The sequence below is a fragment of the Sylvia atricapilla genome, chromosome 3, assembly GCF_009819655.1.
Source record: "Sylvia atricapilla isolate bSylAtr1 chromosome 3, bSylAtr1.pri, whole genome shotgun sequence".
Lineage (NCBI taxonomy): Eukaryota > Metazoa > Chordata > Aves > Passeriformes > Sylviidae > Sylvia > Sylvia atricapilla.
In genome coordinates, this window is record NC_089142.1 from 69,564,341 (window position 1) to 69,586,536 (window position 22,196).

At 40.2% G+C, this 22,196-nt stretch overlaps 1 protein-coding gene across 3 annotated transcripts; it reads left to right on the forward strand.

Annotated features, from left to right (window-relative positions):
* The first annotated feature begins 2,971 nt into the window (after positions 1–2,971).
* Positions 2,972–17,010, forward strand: GNG4 (G protein subunit gamma 4). Of its 3 annotated transcripts, none has more exons than XM_066314356.1 (3): positions 2,972–3,032; positions 9,388–9,493; positions 15,743–17,010. In XM_066314356.1, exons 2-3 carry the CDS (start codon positions 9,398–9,400, stop codon positions 15,869–15,871), a joined length of 225 nt encoding a protein of 74 aa, XP_066170453.1. In that variant the 5' UTR covers positions 2,972–3,032; positions 9,388–9,397; the 3' UTR covers positions 15,872–17,010. The 3 variants fall into 3 exon arrangements, with proteins under 3 accessions (XP_066170453.1, XP_066170454.1, XP_066170455.1); XM_066314357.1 differs by lacking the exon at positions 2,972–3,032 and adding an exon at positions 6,236–6,303; XM_066314358.1 differs by lacking the exon at positions 2,972–3,032 and adding an exon at positions 9,275–9,300.
* The last annotated feature ends 5,186 nt before the right edge of the window (positions 17,011–22,196 follow it).

Consider the following 22,196-nt stretch of genomic DNA (forward strand, 5'->3'; position numbering starts at 1 on the left):
CTGACTGCAGGAATCTGTGATAAATCCAGACCTTTATGTTCTGATAGCGGAGAGACATGGTGAGAAAGGGAAGGGGAGGCAATAGCTGGGTGTTCACTTGTGGTGGGGAGATGGAGTCTCCAACCCATTACTGAAAGGGAACCCTGATCTTCCACTTAGAGATCCACTGCTTAAACAAACCCATGACAATAAACAGAAGGGGAAAAAAGCCTAAACTGAATTAAGCAAAAAATATAATAATAATAGTAAAAGAAAACAATGGAGCACGGGGGAAAATATCATCTGGTTTGTTACTAACAAACTTTTACTTTACCTTTTAATTTCTTCATGCTTTCTTTTGCTTAAAGCTGTATTGGTATTTTTTCCTTCTTGCATACCAAAATGGAAGTCACACTTCCAGATGCTGCTACTCTATCACAAAAACAATTACTATTTACAAGGTCTGCTTGCCTTGAAAAATATCTACTGGAATATTTAAGTCTCTGTATGTTCACACACCCTTTTTTACTTTGCTGCTCTATAAATTACTGACAAACTACTGACAAGTGACTGCTGTTTAGAGATTTATTTGCCATTAGTGCTCTGGAGTGGGTCGGGGAGGCACTGATTTTGCATCAGGGTTTCTGTAATAGGCACTGTTGTGTATTTCATAATTTTGAAAAAAGATTAAAAAGACGTGGCTGCTCTGATTAGACTCTTAAACTCTTCTGGACTACACAGCAGAAAGTAGTTAAGTAAGAACAGGAGCTTGCTTACTGTTTCCAGCTTTGAGCTAGGATTCCCAGAAAAAAAAATTACATCCTAATTCTCTAATGCAATTGACTGAAGCCCATATAAGGCTCATTAGAGTCAAGTTCATGTAAATTCAAGGACTAGAGATTTGTCGGAGTTGTATGGGTATTGCCTCCAGCACCTGTAGGGGACACTCCTGTTTGTGGTGGAAGGTAAGAGTTTGCAAATTTAAAAGAAAGCAATTTTAAAGAAATATTTGCACAGTATATGATGAAAATACATTTTAAAGCAGCCATTTGCCACCCTTATATTTTAGCTTAAGACATAAAATTGTTACACTCCAATGGTAAAAACATTCTGATGACAAAGGTCTCATGATTGGAACCATCTGAGGTGCTACTTGTTCAACAGCATGTAAATGCTTTGTCTATGAAGTGGGGCCTTTGGTTGCCTGATGGTGTGGTTGAACATGAATGAAAGAGCAGCAGCATAGGCCAGTGAGGTTTCCATCAGTTTCTGGAACTCTAGTTATGGGAAGCTTGTGAACTTACCTATTTATATTTAGTGATGTTTAGCTTCTTCCTGTTGCATCTCCTACCAAGCCATTACCCCAAAAGCCATTGGCTCAGTCTCAGAAGAGACTGCCCTTGCTCCAAAGCACTTTTAAAATTAGGACTCTTTCTTGTTCTTTTCCATATAGAAAGCAAATATTACTTGGAAATTCTCCTTCATTATGATAAGAATGAGACAAAGTGCTGAGGGTAGGTAGGAGAAAACATGCACCCCTCCAGCGGGAACAGCCATCTTACTGGGGAAAAAATTAATGAGGCTCTGGTGATCCTGGTGATGGGTTATCGCAGCTGACAAATTTTTCAGTTAAAAATGTTAATTGGAGCTTTTAAATGCTGCTGACATGTACAGCTTTTACAGGGAGAAGCACATAAAAATGGATCTGTGAAATGGAATTGTATTGCTCTGACAACTAGCCCCGACAAGGTGAGTCTAAGCAGCCCGTTTCCCACAGCAGTTCCATTCCTCATGGCATCCTTCGTTGTTCAGTGTGAGGGCAGGACAGGCACCACATGTGGGCTCTCACCCCAAACCCCGGTGCCTTTCTGGCTTTGCTGTTTGAGGTACAGCCCTACAGGCTGGGGGCACAGTGCCTGGGAAGTGGCCTGGTGGAAAAGGACCTGGAGGTGCTGAACACGAGCCAGCTGTGCCCAGGTGGCCGAGAAGGCCAATGGCACCCTGCCAGGGCAGTGACTGTACTGTGCACGGCACTAGTGAGGCTGCACCTTGAGTATTCCGTGTTTTGGGCCCCTCAGCTCAGGAAGGACTGAGGTGCTGGAGCATGTCCAGAGAAGGGAAATTAACTTGAAGGGAATTCAGGTGCTGTGAGGAGAGGCTGCAGAGCTGGGGATGTTTAGCCTGGAGAAAAGGAAACTCGGGAGACCTCGCCGCTCTCTTACAACCACCGGAAAGGAGGCTGGAGCCAGCTGGGGGCCGGGCTCTTCTCCCAAGTCACAAGTGGACAGGATGAGAGGGAATGGTCTCAAGCCGTGCCTGGGGAGGTTCAGTTTCGACAGTCGGAGGAATTTCTCCACGTAAAGGGCGATTAAACTTTGGAATGGATTGCCCAGGTAGGTGCTGAAGTCACTGTCCCCGGATGTGTTTAAGGAAAGGCTGATTCTCACCATGGTCTAGTTGAGAGAGTGGTGTCCGATCGAAGGCTGACTCGATGATCTCAGAGGTCTTTTCCAACCTAATGGGTTTTGTTTCTGTGGTCTGTGATCCTGTTTGAGAATACCTGGATGCTGGCTGGATCCCTAGCGCCTGCCGGAGCCGGGGCTGCAGCAGGAATCAGGAGGGACAGAGGCAGGCGGAGCGTGAGGGCGGTGGCCCGGGGTCCGCCCCGCCGCGCCATGTGCCCGCCGCCCCGCGCGTGAGGGAGGGACAGCGGGAGGGACGGCGGGGGAGAGGGAGGGACGGCGGGAGGGACAGCGGGAGGGAGTGCCGGGGCCCGGGCGGGAGAAGTGCCGGGCGGGGCGCCCAGCGCAGGGCGGGTCGGGGTTTCCGTGCGGGGCTGTCGCGGTGGCCGCGGTGGGCGCTGGTGTCCCGGGAAAGCCTCGGCCGCTCCGCCCGGCGCCCGGCGGTCCCGGGGGCTGCTGCGGCTGGACGAGGGCCGGCGGCGGCCGCGCGAGCGGGAGTTTCCCGGGTACCCGCAGGATAAGCCGGCTCCGGGCTCCGTGGTCGCTGGCGGCGGCGGGAACAGCGCTCTCCGGAACTCGCCCCGAGCCCAGGTATCCTCGGGCGGCGGGGAGGGGGTCTCTGCCCGGCGTGCTCCTTCCTCCTCCGTCAGCTGCCTGCGGCGAAGGCTCGAGGAAGTGGCCGCTTTTCCTGCTGCCTGGCTCGCCCTGACGGAGGAGAAACTCCCGCTGCCCGGCTGCTGCCGGCGGTAATCGCTGATGTGTGGTGCTGGAGCTGCTGCACGGCAGAGCCATTAGGGCAGTGCGGTGAGACAGAAAACTCGGAAAAACAACTTAAAAACCGCTTCTGCCCTGCAGGTGATGCAGTGCTGAGCTTCCCGGAGGTGCTCTCCCTACCTTGTAGGTTACGGTTCTGTTCAAATCCCTTTTAAGCGGGGTTCAAGTGGAATAATAATCAAAATTCTCTATGTATTTCTTCGAAAGCTCACAGCTATCTTTCAAAATTAGCTGAAGAGGTAAAACAGTAGCCAGGAATAATCTTTCTGCCTCAGACTTTCCAAATGTGTGATGGTTTGCTGGGCTATATGTTTACATAGCCTGTATGCTGATGATAAATAATATTGCACGAAAGGATTGTCCTTGGGAAATATCACATTAGTTCAACCATTTCTTCCTCTGATTTTTTAATGGTGAGAAGTAAGGTGATATTTTTGAGTAAAAATTTGGCTATGGTGGCAAGAATTTGTGGAACTTGACAATTGAACTGGATATAGTAGCGGATATGTTCGATGAGAACTGAGCTGTTGGAGTTTCACTGATTTGCAGTTACATGAGAAGTTATTTTCAAAGTCACCACGTTTATGTTAAGAAAATTGCATTCTTTCCTTATCGTGAACAATAGTTCTTGCTTTTAATCTAATCATTTCTGCTTGTACTACTAAGCCCTTAGGAGATGGAGTGAAAAGCTGTAGTAATTTTCTTGTATTTCATTGTGTAGCCATGAGATAGAGAAAGAAAAGGATTCCTTACCCTTCCTCTCTACAGAGCTACATCAGTTGCTATAAATCTTAGAGTAAGAACTGAGATATTCAGGGGAAGTTGGATTTCTTTCAATTTCTTTTTCTTCTTCCTTTTTTTTTTTTTTTAATTTTTTCCCCCTTTTCCTTTTTCTTTCTTTCTTTCTTTTAATTTCTCTGGTATATCAGTGTGGCATCGAACAGTTGTGAGGCTGTCATTTTGCTGTTTAGGTTCCTGCAAGTGGATAATGAAATGTGAGGATCTTTGCTCAATTTAGGATGTTATTTGCAGGTCATTATCACAGGATGATTCTCACTAATGTCACTGGGACTTAGTTAATGATTGGGTTAACTTTCCTACTGGGCTGTGTGGTCCAAAAAGCACAGAGCTTGTGTGGAAGGTATTCTTTGGAGCTGTCAACCCCAGGTTTTCTAATCCAGTAATTTCAGGTCCATCACTTTAGATTAAGGCAGCAATTTATTTTAGGGCTTTTTATATTGAGTTCTAGAAGTCACTTTTATTTTAAGATTGTACTTGGAGTTGGGGGCAGGGGGGAAATTGCAGCTTTTCATCCATGTTACTTGTAGAAATCCATCCCGAAGAGCTTGAAAATTCGATTTTGCTTTTAAGTTACTCAAGTTTTTAGTTTTTTTCTGCATTTTACTGACAAGTATTTATAATGTTTAGTAAGCAAAGGCTGCACTCTTTACCCCAATGCAGCATCAAGCTATACCTGCAAATATATTATGCAGCTTTCTGCATTATCATAAGATAAATTTGCCTTTGAAGTGCTGTTCAGTACAATCATCCACTGTGAAAACAAAAAAAAAACCAAAATCTGCTCTTCACAAGAATTTTTAGGAGCTTGGGAAATTAAGAACTTGGGCACACGTGAGTAACATGCACCCAGAAAAAGGATGAAGTAAGGTAGAGGAAACAAAACGGCAGAAAATGCAGCTGCTTGGGAGGCTGGCGGTGCGCAGCTTTCAGGGGTGAAGCTTTAGGAAAGGGCTGTCTGCTGTGGGGTGCCAGTCAGCAGAAACTGCTGGGCTAAAAAAGGCCGTGTGGTCGCTGCCACTGCTCTTTGTTAGCGCGGTCGGTGTTCCCCTAAAAGAGAGGAATCAATAGAGACCAGGTCAATGAACTCGGTGTGCTGCACAAAAATACTGGGCTGCGTAAATGAGCTCCTCTGTCATCCAGGTCTGCTGGCTGCAGCAGTACATGTAGGCTGCTGGTTAGCACAGTGACTGTAACTACAGTGATTATCAGGACCTGTGCCTGCCTGTATCATACAACGTAAAAACAGCCAGGAAGGAGCAGCAGCAAACCCAGCTGAGAATTTCTGGTTCAAGGGGTTGTAGGTAATTCAAATGATGGGGAGAAGTTACTCCTTTTAAACATCAAAAGTGATGCGGCCAGCAGGTCGAGGGAGGTGATTCTGCCCCTTGACTGGGCTCTGGTGAGGCCCCACCCTGCATCCAGCTCTCGGGTCCCCAGCACGGGAAGGACACTGACCTGTTGGAGCGAGTCCAGGGGGGGACACCAGGACACCAAGGGGCTGGAGCACCTCTCCTGTGAGGAATATCTGAAAGAGTTGGAATTGTTCATCCTAGGGAAGTAAAGGCTCGGGGGAGACCTTATTGCAGCCGTTTAGTAATAAAAGAAGGCTTAAAAGAAAAACTGGGACAGAATTTTTAGCAGGGCCAGTTGTGAAAGGACAAAGGGTAATGGTTTCGAACTAAAAGAGTAGTGATTCAGACCAGATATAAGGAAAAAAAAATACAGTGAGTGTGGTGAAACACTGTAACAGGTTGCCCAGAAGTGGTGGATGCCCCATCCCTGGAAACATTCCAGGTCAGGGGACTGAGCAACTTGTTATAGTAGATATTCCTGCTCATTGCAGAGGCCTTGAACCAGGTGATCTTTAAAGGTGCCTTCCAACATAAACCATTCCAAGATCCTGTAGACTGCTTACTCAGGTGCAATGTAAAGATAAATGTGCCTCCCTGTGGGACTAAAGGCCTAGAGAATACTTACAAAGTTCAAGAGGAGTCATCTTAAGAGAGAGGATCGGATCAGCTTGTCAGGCTGCAGCCTTAGACAAAACACATCCTGCGAGAGGATGTTTGAAAGAGAGGCTTCCTCACATTCCAGGGGATGGGTGTGTAATAGATTCTCTTGTAATTAAAATTTCTCTTCTCTCCAGAGCTTTATTTCTAAGTAACATTTTTACTTCATTAATAAATATTAAGCTTAAGGTTATTATCATAGATCCTAAGGAGAACAGAATCGAGTGTCATACAAGCTTTGTCTGCAACAAGGACCTTTATCACAGCCTGGTTTGAAAGTGAGTACAATTCTCATTGTCAATGTCACACCATATGCCATAGGGCCCTAAATAATGCACAGATATGTACTGTGTTTGCAGAGTGAGAGAAGGTAGAGGTATATGCAGCTTGGTATGTGAGGAGAAGTCAGTCTCACAAAGTTATGGTACCAGACCTGTCTGTAAAAAAATTGAAATTAAATACTTAAATGGATGCTAAACACTTCCAGAAATATAGTAGTTAAATATTTAAATGCATGTAAAGGCCAAGGTTGGAGCAGGATTTGGAACAGAACAAATGTTTGTGCTTCAGAGTATAAACAAACCTCTTGCTGGGGATAAGTGGTAATTTTCTCCAGGGTCTGAAATGCCTAGTACCAGACTTCCTTTGTTTTAAAAGTTCTTTTTTTATGAAGCCTCATATTCAGGTTGTTTTCTGGTACTGTAAAATGCTTTACTAGGCAAGATACATATTTTCTTTTTTAAAATTTTCCTATTTGGTGTTTCAGATTATAGACAAGGATATATTATCTTTGTGACATTGCTTTAGAAACATGGTTTGAATTTTTAGAAGCATTTTTATGCCTAATAACCTTTTCAGATTTTTGCTATGGACTTAACTGAATCCTTATTCTGTAAATGCTTAAACACTGGCTGGAAGTACTATGAACAGTGTTCTTGCCAACTTTGCTGTAGCCCGTGACAGTTCAAATTGTCTAACTTTAATGTTTATAGCTTTTAGAGTATGAGTGAATGAATTGCCAGAAAAGCTTGGGAGATCTGAAATTCTCTGGACTGTTCAAGGAGTTGCTGTTGCTTAACTCAGTTTAACTTAAATGTATGTGGCAGATATAGAAAGGCCTTTGACTTACTTAGCTTTGACTTTTTTGACTTTGTGATCATTGGTAAGGTAGCTGTGGAGAAGATAAAATTTGAATTATTCACTCTTATAGGGGTGTAATTTTGTAAACCAAGCTAAACTTGTTTATTCTAATTTTTATGGATAGGCAGATACTTAAAAGTGAGGGGATTGAGTTGAACAAGAAGTCCAGAGATAGTTGTAATTCAGAACCTTCTCCTTTTGTGAATGTCTTGTATCCTTTGTGCTGTTTGGCTTTCCACTGCAAGTCAAAACACATCTCAAAATTGATTGGAGGCTGTGGCTTGGTTGTGGATGTGCACAGTACATGGCATTTTATGCAAAGCCAGTTCCTCCACATGTATTCAGTCCTGTGCCTTGTGTGGAATACGATTTAAAAAATGTAAGCAAAGATGAAGACAAAGAACCTGTTGTGTTCTGACACAATTTTATTTCATCAGAGCACGCAAAGGGGAAACTTGTGTTCTGTTCAAATGAAACATGTATATGCAGAAAACCTGTTCTTTGTCTTGGCATATGTTAAAGCTGTTGTTTTGTTTGGCACAATTAATATATTTTAAAGTAGCATTTCTCTGCCTTGACTTATACTAGACCTGAATGAAAAAGATTGTTGTTTCTTCAAATTAGTGTTGAACATGGCTCACTGTGGCATTTGTATTCCACCATCCTGTTTTATAGCGCAGGTTACTGATTTTTAGAAACAGTCTGCTTCATACCAGGCTGTGAGAAGGAACAACTGTCTTTGCCTTGTCTCTGAGCATTTGCGTTTTGCAAAATCAAAGTAGTTAAAAAATTATTCTTCCATTCTTTCTGTACCATGGATTGTGTACTTGAGTCTAACCAGAGATATTGTACATACAGGTTTTTTTACAAGAGCATTTCCAGTGTCCTACTTTATTTCCTGTTTGTATCTTACACCTCAGTGACTGGATCAGGTAAGTTATCAAGGTTCAAGAAGGGGAATTTGTGTGGTTCTAGATGTTGGCTTCTTATCCAGAAATAAGCTGGATGTATTCATTTTGAAAGGCCTGAGCCTAAAACTGCTTTGGTAGCAGTGCAAAATGCCTCCTTGTGTGTGTTCTCCTCCTGTGTCCCATCTGCCTCTCACACCCTGTGTCCTTTGCATTTTGCTGAACTTTGTATTGGTTTCTGAGGCTTGGTGCCAGACTAATCTGGCTGCAGGTGGCACTTGTGGTAAGGACCACAGGAGAATGTTGCCTGATTGAAACCTCATCATCCAGTCCTACCACGTAGTACAACTAGTCTGGGGCCTGTCTAGGTCATCTGTATGCCATCATCGTTCCGTGTGGCCTTAGCCCAGCCTCCAGTGACTTCAGAATAGTGACTATTCCTTGTGCTGGGCTAGTGCAGCATAGAGGTGTCAGCACAAGGGGGTCTCACATGCACACCACCTCTGGCATAAATATTGTGAGTTAGTCAAGGTCTGAATGTGGACGTCTCGACTCATTTGGTAACAGTGCTGAGGACTGCTGAATATTGAGCTGATTTACTCTTAATCCCTCAAGGAGCAGCAGTGCAACAGAACCAAACACTGACATATCTTACCTACCTTCCCAAAAGCTGCAGATCTCTTAAAAAAGAGAGGATTCCTATCCTCTAGAGTGTACTGTACTGGGTTTAGTCTCTTTAGACTTTGCTGGGTTGTCTAAGCAAAACGTTGGAAACCACTGTGTTATTTTTTCTTAATCTGTTCTGTCATTTCTAAACTTCTTTTATTGATAGTCAGAATTATGACTCGTTCTCTGTCTTAGAATCTCTCTCTCTGATGCTCAGTGAGAGTGGTGTGGCATTCATTTCCACTGCACACATTTCTGAGCTTGTTTTGATGTTTCTAGGTGTAACTGGGGCGTGGAGGCAAACTGTGCTATGCCTGCAAGGTCTGTTTGTGAACAGAACAGCTGTTCTGCGTTGGCAACAAGAACCAGGGCAACCATTTTCACACTGAAGTCCTGGCCATGTGCTCTGCATTTGTGTGTCATTTGCAGGATTCAAATGCTGACAATTGAGGATGCAAATATGTAATGCAATAAGGTGCCATGGAGAAGAGAACAGATTAAATGGTGTCTGCTTTGTATTCATGACCAACAGCCTTGCCAGTGTTGATGTGGTGGGCAAGGGTTGGTTAGAATTCAGATAACTGTCCTCTCAGTGATTGCTGCATATGCTACCTGTTCTTTAAATGGTCTCAATTTTGTCTCTTCCAGGAAAAACAAAATGAAGGAACTAATGTCAAACAGTACAACCAGTATTTCTCAAGCCAGGAAAGCTGTGGAGCAGTTAAAAATGGAGGCATACATGGATAGAATGAAGGTAAACTTGGACTTATTGTTGATATTTTGAATTCACTAACAAGTTTGTGGAACAGCATGCCTTTTAATAATGCAGAAATCAAGAACCTGTGTTGAGCAATAAAACAATATTCAGCACTCATTGAGTGAGTTACATACTGACTGGTGGGTTCTAGTGAAGCAATTTCCAAAGCCTGGCTTCAAATCAGCTTCTGAGTGAGTGTCTGTTATATTTGTCAAAAGTGGTATTTTGTGTAATACTTAAAATCAGCTGGCAGGTGCACAGGTGCTCTTCTTTTGTCACCTGTAGCTAAATTTAAGTGCAGGTCTGGTTTCTTGGGTTTTCTCCTTTAAGAATTGGAATAAGTCTTTAAGATATTGCAAAAATTTTGAATAATGATGACACAAGCTGAATTGCTTTGCTTTGTCTTGTTTAGTGCAGATGTCATTGCACAAAAAATGTGTATGATTGCAGTGTGCAGTTACGATTCTTTGCCCTTGATAACATGCATGTGAAGATTTGATTTCATCATGCCTCTCAATACATGTGGATTAAATATTATCATTAAAGGCACTATTAAAAAGAGGTTTTCAGGTTTTTTAAACAAAAAATCCTGTAGATTATTCTTGCATGTCATTCTGCTTTCCAGTAGGCTAAAATTTTGTGAAATATCAATCACCTAGAAGCTAATAATGCCATAGGACTTTTTAAGAAAGCAATGCTCATTTCTTTTGCTCTCTGCCTCTGAAAATAAGAAATCATTATTTTCATAAAAAATCCAATGTCTACAAGGAAGACCTTTTTAGTCTTTCCATCTTTAAAAAGTGATGCATTAAAATTGCCCAGTTCTCTGCAAACAAGTGTAACTGAGTTGTTACAAATTTTAACTGAGATTATTGAGTCAGTAGCACAATTTAGAAATGTTGTACATTAAAATCTTCCTGTAGTGAAGAGTGAGTGAAACTAAGTCTGTTTGTCCATCCATCCTGTGTGCTAAAAGTCTGCACGTAGTCAGCATGGGGATGTTAGTATATATTTATTATTTTTAAAATAGTCTGAGATCACGAACTCACCAGCTGGAAAAGTAGTATTTATAATTCGGAAATATTGGTGCAGTTCATGGATGGTCAGTCTTGCTCATGTGAAAAAAAAATTTCAGTCACTGTTTTGTGGCAGGTTTTAGCCATGTCTTGTGAGACCACTGGATTTGCAATAGTTTCTGTATTTCATAGTGTGTCACAAATTGATCACATAACCTGTTCATAGGGACAGCTGTTTGTTTCCTGCAGTAAAAGAAGCTCTGCCTTGGTTAGTCCCAACTCAGGTCATATTGCAGCTGCATGAACAGAACTGACAAGGGAGGGTGTGGGTGGCAGAGAAAGGGTTGGAAAAATATGGCCCAGTTTATTGGCCTTTGAAATTGTTCATACTTAGTAGATTGTCTTAAACTTGCTTCCGTATATACAGTGGTAACTGTCACGTCCCACATCATGAGGTCAGTTATGCAAATAGCTTCATTAGTTAGGTGTTTAACGTTCTTAATTACATATGCAAGAAAGACATAGCTGCAAGAAAGACATGGGTTATTTTTACAGCCAGTTTAATTAGAAAAACCACAGTTATTAGCAAATGTGACAGACCTAAAAAAGAGGTAGCTTGAAAGTGCAATTATTTCACCTTTTGAAACAGCCTGGGACCAAAAACACGCCAAAGAAAATCTGACATGTTTCAGAATTGTGAGGGTACCTATACTAACATAAAACAAATACAACTTTTCCAAATGCCTTGATTTCTAGAATTTCTTTGAACAAGTATCTGAGGGATTGTGAGAAGCGGTTATTGGCTTTTTATTCCTTCAAAATCTGCTTGGTGTTTTAATCTTGAATAAGTTAAGTGTGTGTTTCAGCACAGCCAAATTTTACCAAGAGACTTTCCAGTGGTTTCAACAAGAGATTTTAAGTTCTCAAATCATCATTGTAAAGGCAGATAAATAAACTTACTTCCTTTTCTTTCTGGTTAAACTAGTTAGACATTTAACAAAAGATCAGAGCTTTCCAAATAATTTAATTAAACCCTTTTTTGAAAATAGCTATAGCCAAGTTGTTATTGCCACAATAGGCAGGACCACATTGATAACATTGAAGAGATGTCTGTGTTACTGACTGGGGAAATCAGAAGTTCCAGTTTATTTTTCTACTACAGAGGCACTTTGTTTCCCATGCACAATAGCTGCTGTAACAAACAATAGTTGGGTCTGCTCAATTAAAATGTTGTAGTTAAAACTGCATTGATAGTTGCTGACTCCCCATGTGTTCTGGATTTTTCAACTAATTTAAGAAGTCCCATTAAGTCCTCTAGCCAGTCAGAGCAGCAAAGCAGTGCTGTGTTCTGAGGTTCCAGTAACTCACTGCTGAGGTGTAAAAGAAATTGGACAGCTTGAACGAGGAGGATGGAATTATTGGTGTATTGATCAGTAGTTGGAAGGAGGATTACTGAGGGGTTTTTTTGTAAACCATAGGAATCCCAGAAGGATCATGACTGCACCTGCCTTATCTGGCAAAGGAACAGCTAGAGTTACAACAGAGAATTAAGTAGGAAGCTGGAAATGGAGATTCCAAGCTAGGAAACACCAACGTAAATCAGAGGGACAGTGGCCTTGTGACTAGTAGAATAATGTGTCTTCTAAAGAGAAAGCAAAGTTAGTATTGGTGTTTATCAGAGTTGTCCTCAGAATAATGCACTACTTATTCTTCTCTTCGCAAGCAGAAAAGCAAGAGTGCTCTGACATTTAAGATCCTTGGCAAATCAGTTATCATTCCATTTTCTCTTTCCCTAGGAAGATAGAAAGTATTCCTAGCTGGTCCTGAATAGTGTTGGGAGATGAACAGTGAGAATGCCAATAAATGTGTGTGAATCTCTTTGTTTTAGATGTAAAGGATAAGCAGAGGGGGTGTTGTGGCAAGGATGGTAATTAGTCACAACCCATGACAAGGCAGAAGACATTGTAATTGCAGCATTTTGCCCTGTCACTGAAGCTTATAATTATTAGTGCAGCTAACAGGATGTTCTAACTCTGGCAGTTTTTATCACCTCTGCTACTCTGAAATATAATGGTAAAATTTCACAGTCCTCCTGACACTAATTCTCTAAAGCATCAGGGTCGAGTGTGTTGTTGGATTTTTTCCCCCTTTTGTTAATTTTGTTAATTTGATAACCAGATGTGGTTTTTGCTACAGTGAGTAGAAGTAATTCTACAAAATGTGAGATCAGTGTGACACCTATATATTCCATCTCTTCTGATCCATACACCTTAAAAGGTTCTTTAAAAATGAAATGTTAACTTTCTGATAGAATTCATCAATCAAAGTGGAGTCTGATTTTTTTCTTTAGCCACTTCTGCAATATGTATAAATTACCTTGAATTTGCAGACCAAGCCGTATCGCATAGGAAAGCTGACATGATAAATGTGTTCGCTTCATTTGAATATTCAAATCACGTGCATTTATTTTAATTCTTAGGAAAAGCTATTTTGAAGCTGTCCAGCAACATTCAGCTACAAATAACCCCAAAGGCAGGACAGACTTGGCTCCATCTAACTCCTTCCATGGCACAAGGGGACGATCAGCACATCAAGGTGCACAGGCTGCAGCCCTGGCTGTGGGCCACCTCTAGGTGCTGCCTGTGCCCAAACAGCCAGCCCTGCTGGAGCCTTGGTGCCTTGCTCAGTGCACAGGCCTTCCACCACTGCTCTTCCCAATAATGACACTGAGCAGGAAACTTGCTGGAGGCAATATTGTATTTTGCTCTTTTTTAGGCCACAGGTCTGACTTTGCCAGCACTGCTCACAGCCACAGGAACTCGTGCTTTCATTGCTCCTGGACTGTGATCAGCTCATTTAACTCCCTGTTGTGAATGGTCATTATTCCACTGTGCAGGCCTAAGTTACTCTACTTTTAGTGAGGAAATGGTTTTTATTCACTTTTATGACTACTGTAATCCCAGTGGGAGGATTTTCCCTCTCAAAACCTGTTAGTTGTTTAAAGGATGAAAATATATGGTGGCCTGGTGCAGGTTTAGTTGGTGACAATGATCACGCTCCTCAGTTACTTGTTGAAGGTTTGTTTTTAAATAAATTGTACTATGGTTTGTTTAAAAACAAACTAAAATGTGACCTAAACACTATGACATTGAGGGAAGGGTTTCTCTTCACAGAAAGGGGTGATATGGCATTGGAGTGGGGTGCCCAGGGAGGTAGTGGAGTTGCTGTCCCCAGAGTTAAGAAGAGACTAGATGTGGCACCAAGTGCCGTGGTCTAGTTGGCAAGGTGGTGATAGGTCAAAGGCTGGACTTGATAATTTGAAAGGTCTTTTCCAACCCAGGTGATCCTGTGAATGTATTACTCTGCTGCACAACATTCCTACCAGCCTATATCATACCAAAGCACAGCAATACCTGTAGAGTGTAGAGAAACAGGAAATTATATTATTGGGTTTATCCCTTCTAAGAACGGGATCTGAAATTATATTTCTCTTCCATTGAATGAAGTGCAATGTACCTGGGCTGATGTTGCTTATCCATGCATGGAACAAACAAGATCATCACAGGAAAATCATTACAATCCTTTGTACTTTGAGGTCTGTATACCAGACCTCAAATATATATATATACACATATTTTTTTACCTGCTTCTTTCTTGAGAAGCACTGGTCCTTGTGAACATCTCTTCTGATTTGTTCAGTTTTCTGTTTCACCAGCAGCCTCCTGTTCACATGTAATGTCTCTGCCACCCTTTTGTCTTATGGGGCAATTCAAAGACAAACTAATTTTAAATAACCTTAACACTCCTATTTCCTCCATTAGGGGAATAGTCTATACTGATAGGCCAGCCACAGGTTCTTCTGAGGTTTAAGCATTCTACAGAGGCATACAGAAATTAAAAATAAAGAAAATAAAGAAATAAAGAGTCTGTAACTGGCTTCAGAAGTTCATTCAAATTCCACAGAAATTCTGATTCAATACCCATTGACTTCATACATCTAATCTGAAGATTAGATGGGCTGGATTCATGTCAAAGCAAGCATGGTGTGGGGAAGCTTAAAGCTAGCATTGATGACACACCTGCTAGAAAAATACCACAAATGCAATTTGTTTCTTCTCTTCATTCTAGTTGTGCAAACATGCTGACCTCAGTGTTTGACAAGGGACAAGCTGTCATGGTGCTCAGAGAAAAGACTTCTTTGTAAAGACTCCAGAATTCATTTTCTCAACTATCAGAATATTGAAAACCCAGTAATTCACCAAAGCAAAGTGATATAGATAGCTGTGAATATCTTACTGATTGAGAAGAACAAAAAATTTTGTATATACTTTCTAAATTCTTGAAAAAATAAATTAGTCACTATGGCCTACAGCCACTAACATTCTTATGGCACAAAGAAGCAAAAATTACAAGGTTTAATGTTTCATTTTTCATTTAATGTAAAATAGCTTGCATTGCAAATATTCAACACACTGCTACATTTTTGTATGTATTTGTATTTTTGTAGTCTTTCAGTAAACCTAAACCCATGTTCTGAATTTGGAGACTTGAGAATTTCTTATTTTAGAAGTATAAAAATATTAAGTTAAAAAATATTAAGGTAGTGCTCAAGTTTAAATGAATGCTGTGAATAATTATAGTAATTTACTGAGCAGAAGACATTAGTCTTGCTTCATTGAGAAGAACAGTATTTAGTTTAAATGAGAGCTATGACACATGGTGTTCAAGTTTTGTTCCTGATTTATTATTTATTTTTTAATCCCACAGTCGTGTGCCTACATAACTTCTTATTTTGCAACCAGAGGAGCAAAGGGTACAGAGAGAGAGTGTGTGTGGAAAACCTTAAAACCAGTGAATGGGAGTAAGAGCTGAAGCAGGTTTCTCTACAGAAACAGACACTTCAAGGAGAATCCTTATTGCTTATGGGTGGTTAACATATAAATATTTTAATGACTATGTGCTCCTGACCTCCTTCTGATGGAGAGAAACAGCTTGACATGGTTGATATCAATGGATACCATCTATGTCACTATGTTAGATAAAATGTATGTAAAGATTACTAGGCCTAGGAAAAGCAAACTGAGAGATATGTCTTATATTAAAAGGATAAAGCAATCTACTCCCTGTTTTACAATAGCTTCCATTATCATTTGTTCTATGAAGAATATTTATGCAATTGAGATTGGTTCAGAATTAAGTGTTACAGTAGTTCTCTCTTCTCTTCTATTAGGTATCCAAGGCTGCAGCAGATTTATTGGCATATTGTGATGCACACATTGGAGAAGATCCCCTTATTATTCCTGTACCTGCATCTGAAAATCCCTTTAGGGAGAAGAAACTCTTTTGTACAATCCTTTGAGTCAGTTTTCAATTAAAAATGTCATCTGCTAAAACTTGGTATCAGTGTTGCATGCTGTTAGTATTTTTTTTTCTTCAGATGTTAATACTTACCCCATAACTACAGTATTTTTGGAAGGTAGTGCAATTTCTGCTAAAAACATCCCTAAAATAAAAAAAGAGAATACCCTAAAAAATTCAAGGTAATGCTTATCTTTCAGAGCAATGTACAAGTTTAATTTCAGTTCTTCACAAATATTCTTTTGGTCTTAACGAAAATATCAAGTACAGTATCAAATTGTAGATATCTTTGCCAGTCATAGATTTTTCTGGGACCTAAATGAGTCATACCAATTCTTGAAGCTATTTTTAACATTCTTATTTTCTTTGGAAGGTGAATTCAATTCAATTGCCTTTACAAATTTCTGTCTAAAGAGAGTAGTGTGACCTTTTCCTCAAGTAACACTGTTTAGGAAAAAGTCCTAGCAATTTATAATGTTTAGAGTGATTGGTCTTATACAGTAAGTGGTGTCTATAAACATGTTTTCTGAAGACTGTAAGAAACTTGACTACAACAACAATCCTAGTGAAATGCCGTTGTGGCTACAAGCAGAATGAAGATGTATAGTCACACACCAGGATTGCATCAATAAAACTGTAGAAAAATGTGGCTGCTTGTATCTTGTTTTGCATGATAATGATTTAAATTATTTAGAAAGTACACTGAACTGTGAAATAAGTGTTCCTAAGTGTTTTAGTGGGGAGTGTTAAACTGCTCTGAACAGCACAGGGTGGGGGGAATTACTTTTTCTGAGCATCCGTCTACATGCTTTTGCCCATGAGAGTAGGACTTTATGGGGATGGAGAGTAATGGTAAATAAATGTTGTTCTAGGATATGCAGCGAGACCACTGTGCTGTTGACAGCCACTATGTGTATTTTGTGGCCACAGATTAGTTAAGTTGTCAGCAAGTAATTTGTGAAGGTTTTGGGACTTCTGTGTTTCGACTTTAAAGTTCAGTGAGAGGAAAAGAATGAGGTGTGAAATAAGACTGCCTGCTTCATGAAGTAAAATATAGCTCATACAAGGCACCTGATGGAAGCAACTGTTACTTTGCAGACTTTTTTTTTCCTCTTCTCCTCCTATTAAAAAAAAATGAAAGCTCTTTTCCAATCTGATGCATTAGGACAGTTGTCTAACTGCAGTACCTGATATGTACAGTATATCAGCCAGCCCCATAAGGCAGGAGACAATTTTGTTGGAGAACTGCACCAGTCTGAGCTCAGACTCTGAATAGCCACCCATAACACATCAGGCTTCCTCCCTTCCTCTGCACAAACTTGTATTCCATAAACATCTTAAATACCTGCAAGGCAGAAAACTAGCTAAGGAATTGAGGGCCTTGGGATACTTTTAATGCTGAATTTAGATGGTAAAAAGGGCTGCTTGGTGAACAAAGCCATGTGCATTTCCCCCAAAGTGCATGTACATTCTCCAGCTTATTTTTAGCAATTTCCATCGATGTCCATTGTACTGTTTTGTGCAGTGGAAATACAAGATGTCTGCATTGGACAGGGTTTGTTTTCTTTGCCATTCAACTTGCAAAATGTGCCTCACCCCACTGTGTTGAGGCACTAGTCCGGGCAGATGAGACAGGGGGCTTTGGATGGTGATTCTGCTGCTGGCAGAACTCACCTCATGTCTCTCATGCAATATTTTTGTTAAAAACCTCTACCTAACCATATTCCTATTAACCAATAGGCTGTTGGGATGTCTTTCATTCAAAGATTTGGTTTTTGAACTGGGCAGCGGAAGATGTCAGTATCTTAGCAGGCTTGATGTAGCTATGCTGAAAAACATTCAAGTGTCTTGAACAGGCTCATCCTTGGTTCCCATTTCAAAGTTTTCATCTTAAGAATCCCATTCCTAACTTTTAACAATAATATTTCTTAATCTACGGTGTGTTTTTATTTTGAGGGTAGAGAAATAGGGTTGAGCTAACTGAGTAGCTATTTTATTGAGAGTGAAATTAAAAAAGGCTTTCTGAAAATATTTATTAATAAAGAGCAACAAAATGCTTAATAAGGTTCTTTAGGGAATCCTTCCTACAGTGTACATGATTTGGTAACTGCTCTGATCACCATGGCAACATTTTCATTTGTCCTTCCGCATGTATGGTTTTAACTGGAACAGCATGGGAGGAGAATATAGGGCATACAGCTTTATTCTCCAAGGCTTTGTAACAACTTGCAGTTGTGGCTCATCATTAACATTCCCATCTAAAATAACAAAATTGCCACAGCTTATTACAGTATTGCAAACAGCTTGTTTTCTGTTTCAAATTGGAGTTAGTGTCTGACATCCTGAGATTGAAACATTTCAGTGCTTTTGAGTGTCTCTGGTTACAAGAGCTGCATTTACAAAATATCCAGAATATTATTCACAAGAGGAGAATGTCATTATTTTGATCATCAGGTTTTTCTCCAAAATTTTTCTTCAAGGAGTTGTGAATGTGTTAGGAGTGACCCAGTTAAATAGCTGGTTCCCATGTTTGTGGATTCTTTCATCAATTCATAAATTTCATTAGGTTAAAAAAAAGGAAAATGTATCTATTAAGATGATTTCATGCTTCTAATTAAAAAAAAATAAAAAAATAAATACATGGAATACCATAAAATCCATATTTATGTTAGCAGATATCTATAATGTGTTTGAAGAGGTTAAACTGTAGAAGCATAATTCCTTACTGGAAAACAGAACATCTTTCTTTAATATCCTCAGGCCTTATTTACCAGTTCCTTGAATGAAGATACATTATTGGCAAATTAGTAATTTGAAGGGGAAGAGGGTGAAGTGAACTTTGAAGATCAGCACTTCAAATAAAATTGTAACAGCTTTGTATTACATAGGAATATATTACTTTCCTTAAGAATACCATTAAAAATTTGACTCTCTGAAAGAGAATGGCATCATGTGGTTCACTTTTTTTTTAATGCCAGCTTGATCCACAAGTCAACATTTAAAGAATGTATTTTCCTCGAATCCCAGCAAACCATAAAATGTCTTTGTCATTATATTTTATGGTGCTTTGACCTTTGAGGTGTTTTGGATAATCTGCTATTGATACTTGAGTTTCATGCTTAAGCTTCTCGTCTCAGCTCTGCACAAAAATATCTGAATGATTTTGTATATTATTCTAAATAATGAATACATATTATATTATGAAGTATAGAATTGTATTTTTAAAAGCTCTCCAAAATATGGATTTATCTAACAGAAAGGTTTTCTGTAGGCTGAAGCAATGAGTTTATATTTTCATCAAACGGTCTGATTTGATTCCTACTAACTTCAATGAAAACAAAACCAGACCTGCTGCCGCCCTAATGCTGTATTGCTCTCTCTCTCTGTTTCATTTCATGTGCCATTAGGCTTGTTTATTTGTAGTTCAGGCCCAGAAAGCAATGGGTGCTCTGTTTTAACTGTGTCAGCTGGGGCTGTCATCTCACCGAGTGAGAACTTCAGAACAGAATTGTATTCAAGGGGGTTTTGACACGTTATGAGTAATTTTTTCTTCATATCCCAACTCTTGCTGCTCTGATGAAATCAGAGTTCCAATGGATGGGTGGTAAATTGTAATGTCTCAGTAACACATGTGAGGCTGATTGTTTTGTGTCCATCAGATTCATCTCCTTGGTTTACTTTGAAATTAAATGCTACCATTTCAATCCTAAAAACTATTTTTCCTCCTTTCTATTATATACTAAATTCCCCTTCTTTGCTTCCTATATCATAGGATAGGCTGTAGCAGGGTGCTTGGATGGTGCTGATAGGCAAAATTTTAAGCTAACCTCTATGAAATTATGGCCAAAGGAGGAGAAAAATATGGAGGGAAGTTTAAACTAGGCTATTCTACATCATACCATAGGTTAAAATAAATACAACCTTTGCTGTCAGTGGCACTAAGGTAAACAATTATTCATAAGGATGTTGTAATCAGGCAATTTTTGCAGTGACTTACAGCAGGATCAGCTCCAACAGAAGGAAAGAACACTTTGGGAAGAGTCTGTAAAGGTGCATATTAAAGCCTAAACTTCAATAAGGCAATAATTTACCCAGCTGGATTTCTGATATCAAAGGTGTAACAAAATATGTGCTTTGAAAGGACCTGATTATATAGTTTTTCCTATCTCCTCATTATATAGGGATAAAAACCTGTATACATAATTTTCCTAGAAAATGCCATAATTATGGCTGTCCTTTGGGCCTGCATCAGAATATGGATTTGTTTTTTCAAGGAGACTAAAGGAAACTTGGGGAAGGATTTGTTCCTAGGAAATAGAGGCTTCTTTTACTGAAAATTAATACTTAAAGTCATTAGACTGACTTAAATAATAACGTGTGAAAAATATGGTCAAACTTACCCGAATAAGTGTTACATAAAATTTTACAGGCACCTGCACATTTAAACTTTAGGTAAATAATGTACATTTGCATCTAATTTAATCCAGCTTTATAGCACTATTAAATTAAGTACAGCCATAAATACCAGAACTGGTATGAGAACAGCTTTTCTGTCTGTTAGAGGGAGATGTACATCTGAGTTTGTCAAGTACATTTACACCACTCACGCTTGTGAACAAACAAAATGAGCAGTTTTACCCTAAAATTGGGTCTTTTCTTTTCCAAATTCCTATTACAAGTAGAAACTGCACAGGCTCGTCTATTACTGCCACCTACTGATAAAGTGATAAACAGCCGACTGAGACAAAAAAACACCAGTACCAACTAGTAACGACCAAAAGGGGGTTTCTAAATTAATACACAAATTGTCTGAAGCAGAGAGCCAGCATTCTTGTTTTTGTGGGCTGCATAGTGTAAGATTTCACCTGGCACTGGGGCACTGCTGCACTGCTGGGGTGCAGTTAAACCTCATGCTTCAGTTCCAGACTGCTCAGTTTAGGAAGACACAAAACCCAAATCCATTATTTGGCCAAGTAGCTCAGGTGTCTGGCTACAAATGCCTTTGAAAGTTGAAGTTGTTGCGTGTATCAGTTGGAGCTCATTTTCCAGCTGAACTCAGAAGCCTGTTCCTCAGTGCTGCTGAGACCCCAGCTGTGCCCTTTGCTCCCTGGAGCAGCTGAGGAGGCTGCTAACAGCACTAAGGCTCAGCTCTAGGCCAGAGTGAGCCCCCAGCCTAGAGAGCACCCCACAGCTCTCACTGACTGCTGCTCTGTTCCTTCACACTCAAACTTCACTCCTGCATGTTGGGTGTTTTATTTCGGGGCTGGGGCCGTTCTCCAATTACTGGAGTCTGGGCCAAATACTTCCTCATGTGCCACAGCATAATAATAGAGCCAGAACAGAGCTTAGGGCACTGTTTATACTTAGAGTGATATTTTATGGAAAATACACTAGGCATGGCATAAGGATGTGTTTCAAAAGATCACCTATTCCACAAAAGCTGTATTTGTCGTGTTGCTTCTCACTGCACCATACCCTCTTGTGTCTTTGAGCTTTAGGTGGCATCCTTGAGCCCTTCACTCTCTCTATGGCATACTCCAAAGACATGCACAAGTTTTCAGCAAAAGGAAGGAATAAACCATACTTTATAGAAAAGAATCGCTGTGACTTTTTAAAAGCCTTTCAAGTAGCAGTAACTTTAGAGATATTGAGAATGTAACAGTCTATCTCTGGAGAGTGTGGCTCACGTGACTTTTTATCCTTAACTTTCTTGTTGCAAAAACTGTTCACTGAAATGGTGGATTCTTGTCTGAGAGGCTCCTCCTCCCTGGAGAGCATACCAGCTTTTATCCTACTCATCAGAACACAATACACATAAACAGATTTCCAATATATACACCTGCAGTGCTGATATGAGCATGTCAGTCATATCCTTAAAAGATCAAGTGACAAAATTTCAGGTGCTAAGATCCTCAAGAAAAAAATCCCTTACAGAAACTTTGAGAATATAAAGAATGTTATAGATAGCAGCCCTTCTGATGTCTTCTTTCTCAGCCTTTATATGCCCTTTTTGTACTGAGAGTTTGCTTCCCACTATGGAAAATTACTACAGAAAGCAACTATGAAATAGAAATTGGAAGGCCATAAAAGTGATTACATTTCTTTGCAGTTCTGTCCATACCAGCTAAACAAATACTTGCAACAGGGATGTGAATATATTTGAGGATATTTAAACAGAATCTGGATAAATGAAGAAAGGTACATTAAAAGATCATTAAAGAGGCAAAGTCAAGCACTTGTTCAAGAAATGTCAGAGGTAGGTTTCTTTATGCATATTCCATTTGCTTCTCTCATTTGTATGTACTACTATCCCAGATCACCACCGC

What these genes read in the sequence shown, in the direction of transcription:
- GNG4 (XM_066314356.1), top strand. Translation starts at nt 9,398, where the DNA reads ATGAAGGAACTAATGTCAAACAGTACAACCAGTATTTCTCAAGCCAGG. An exon ending in CATACATGGATAGAATGAAG is followed by an intron (nt 9,494 to 15,742) that starts GTAAACTTGGAC and finishes CTCTTCTATTAG; the next exon opens with GTATCCAAGGCTGCAGCAGA.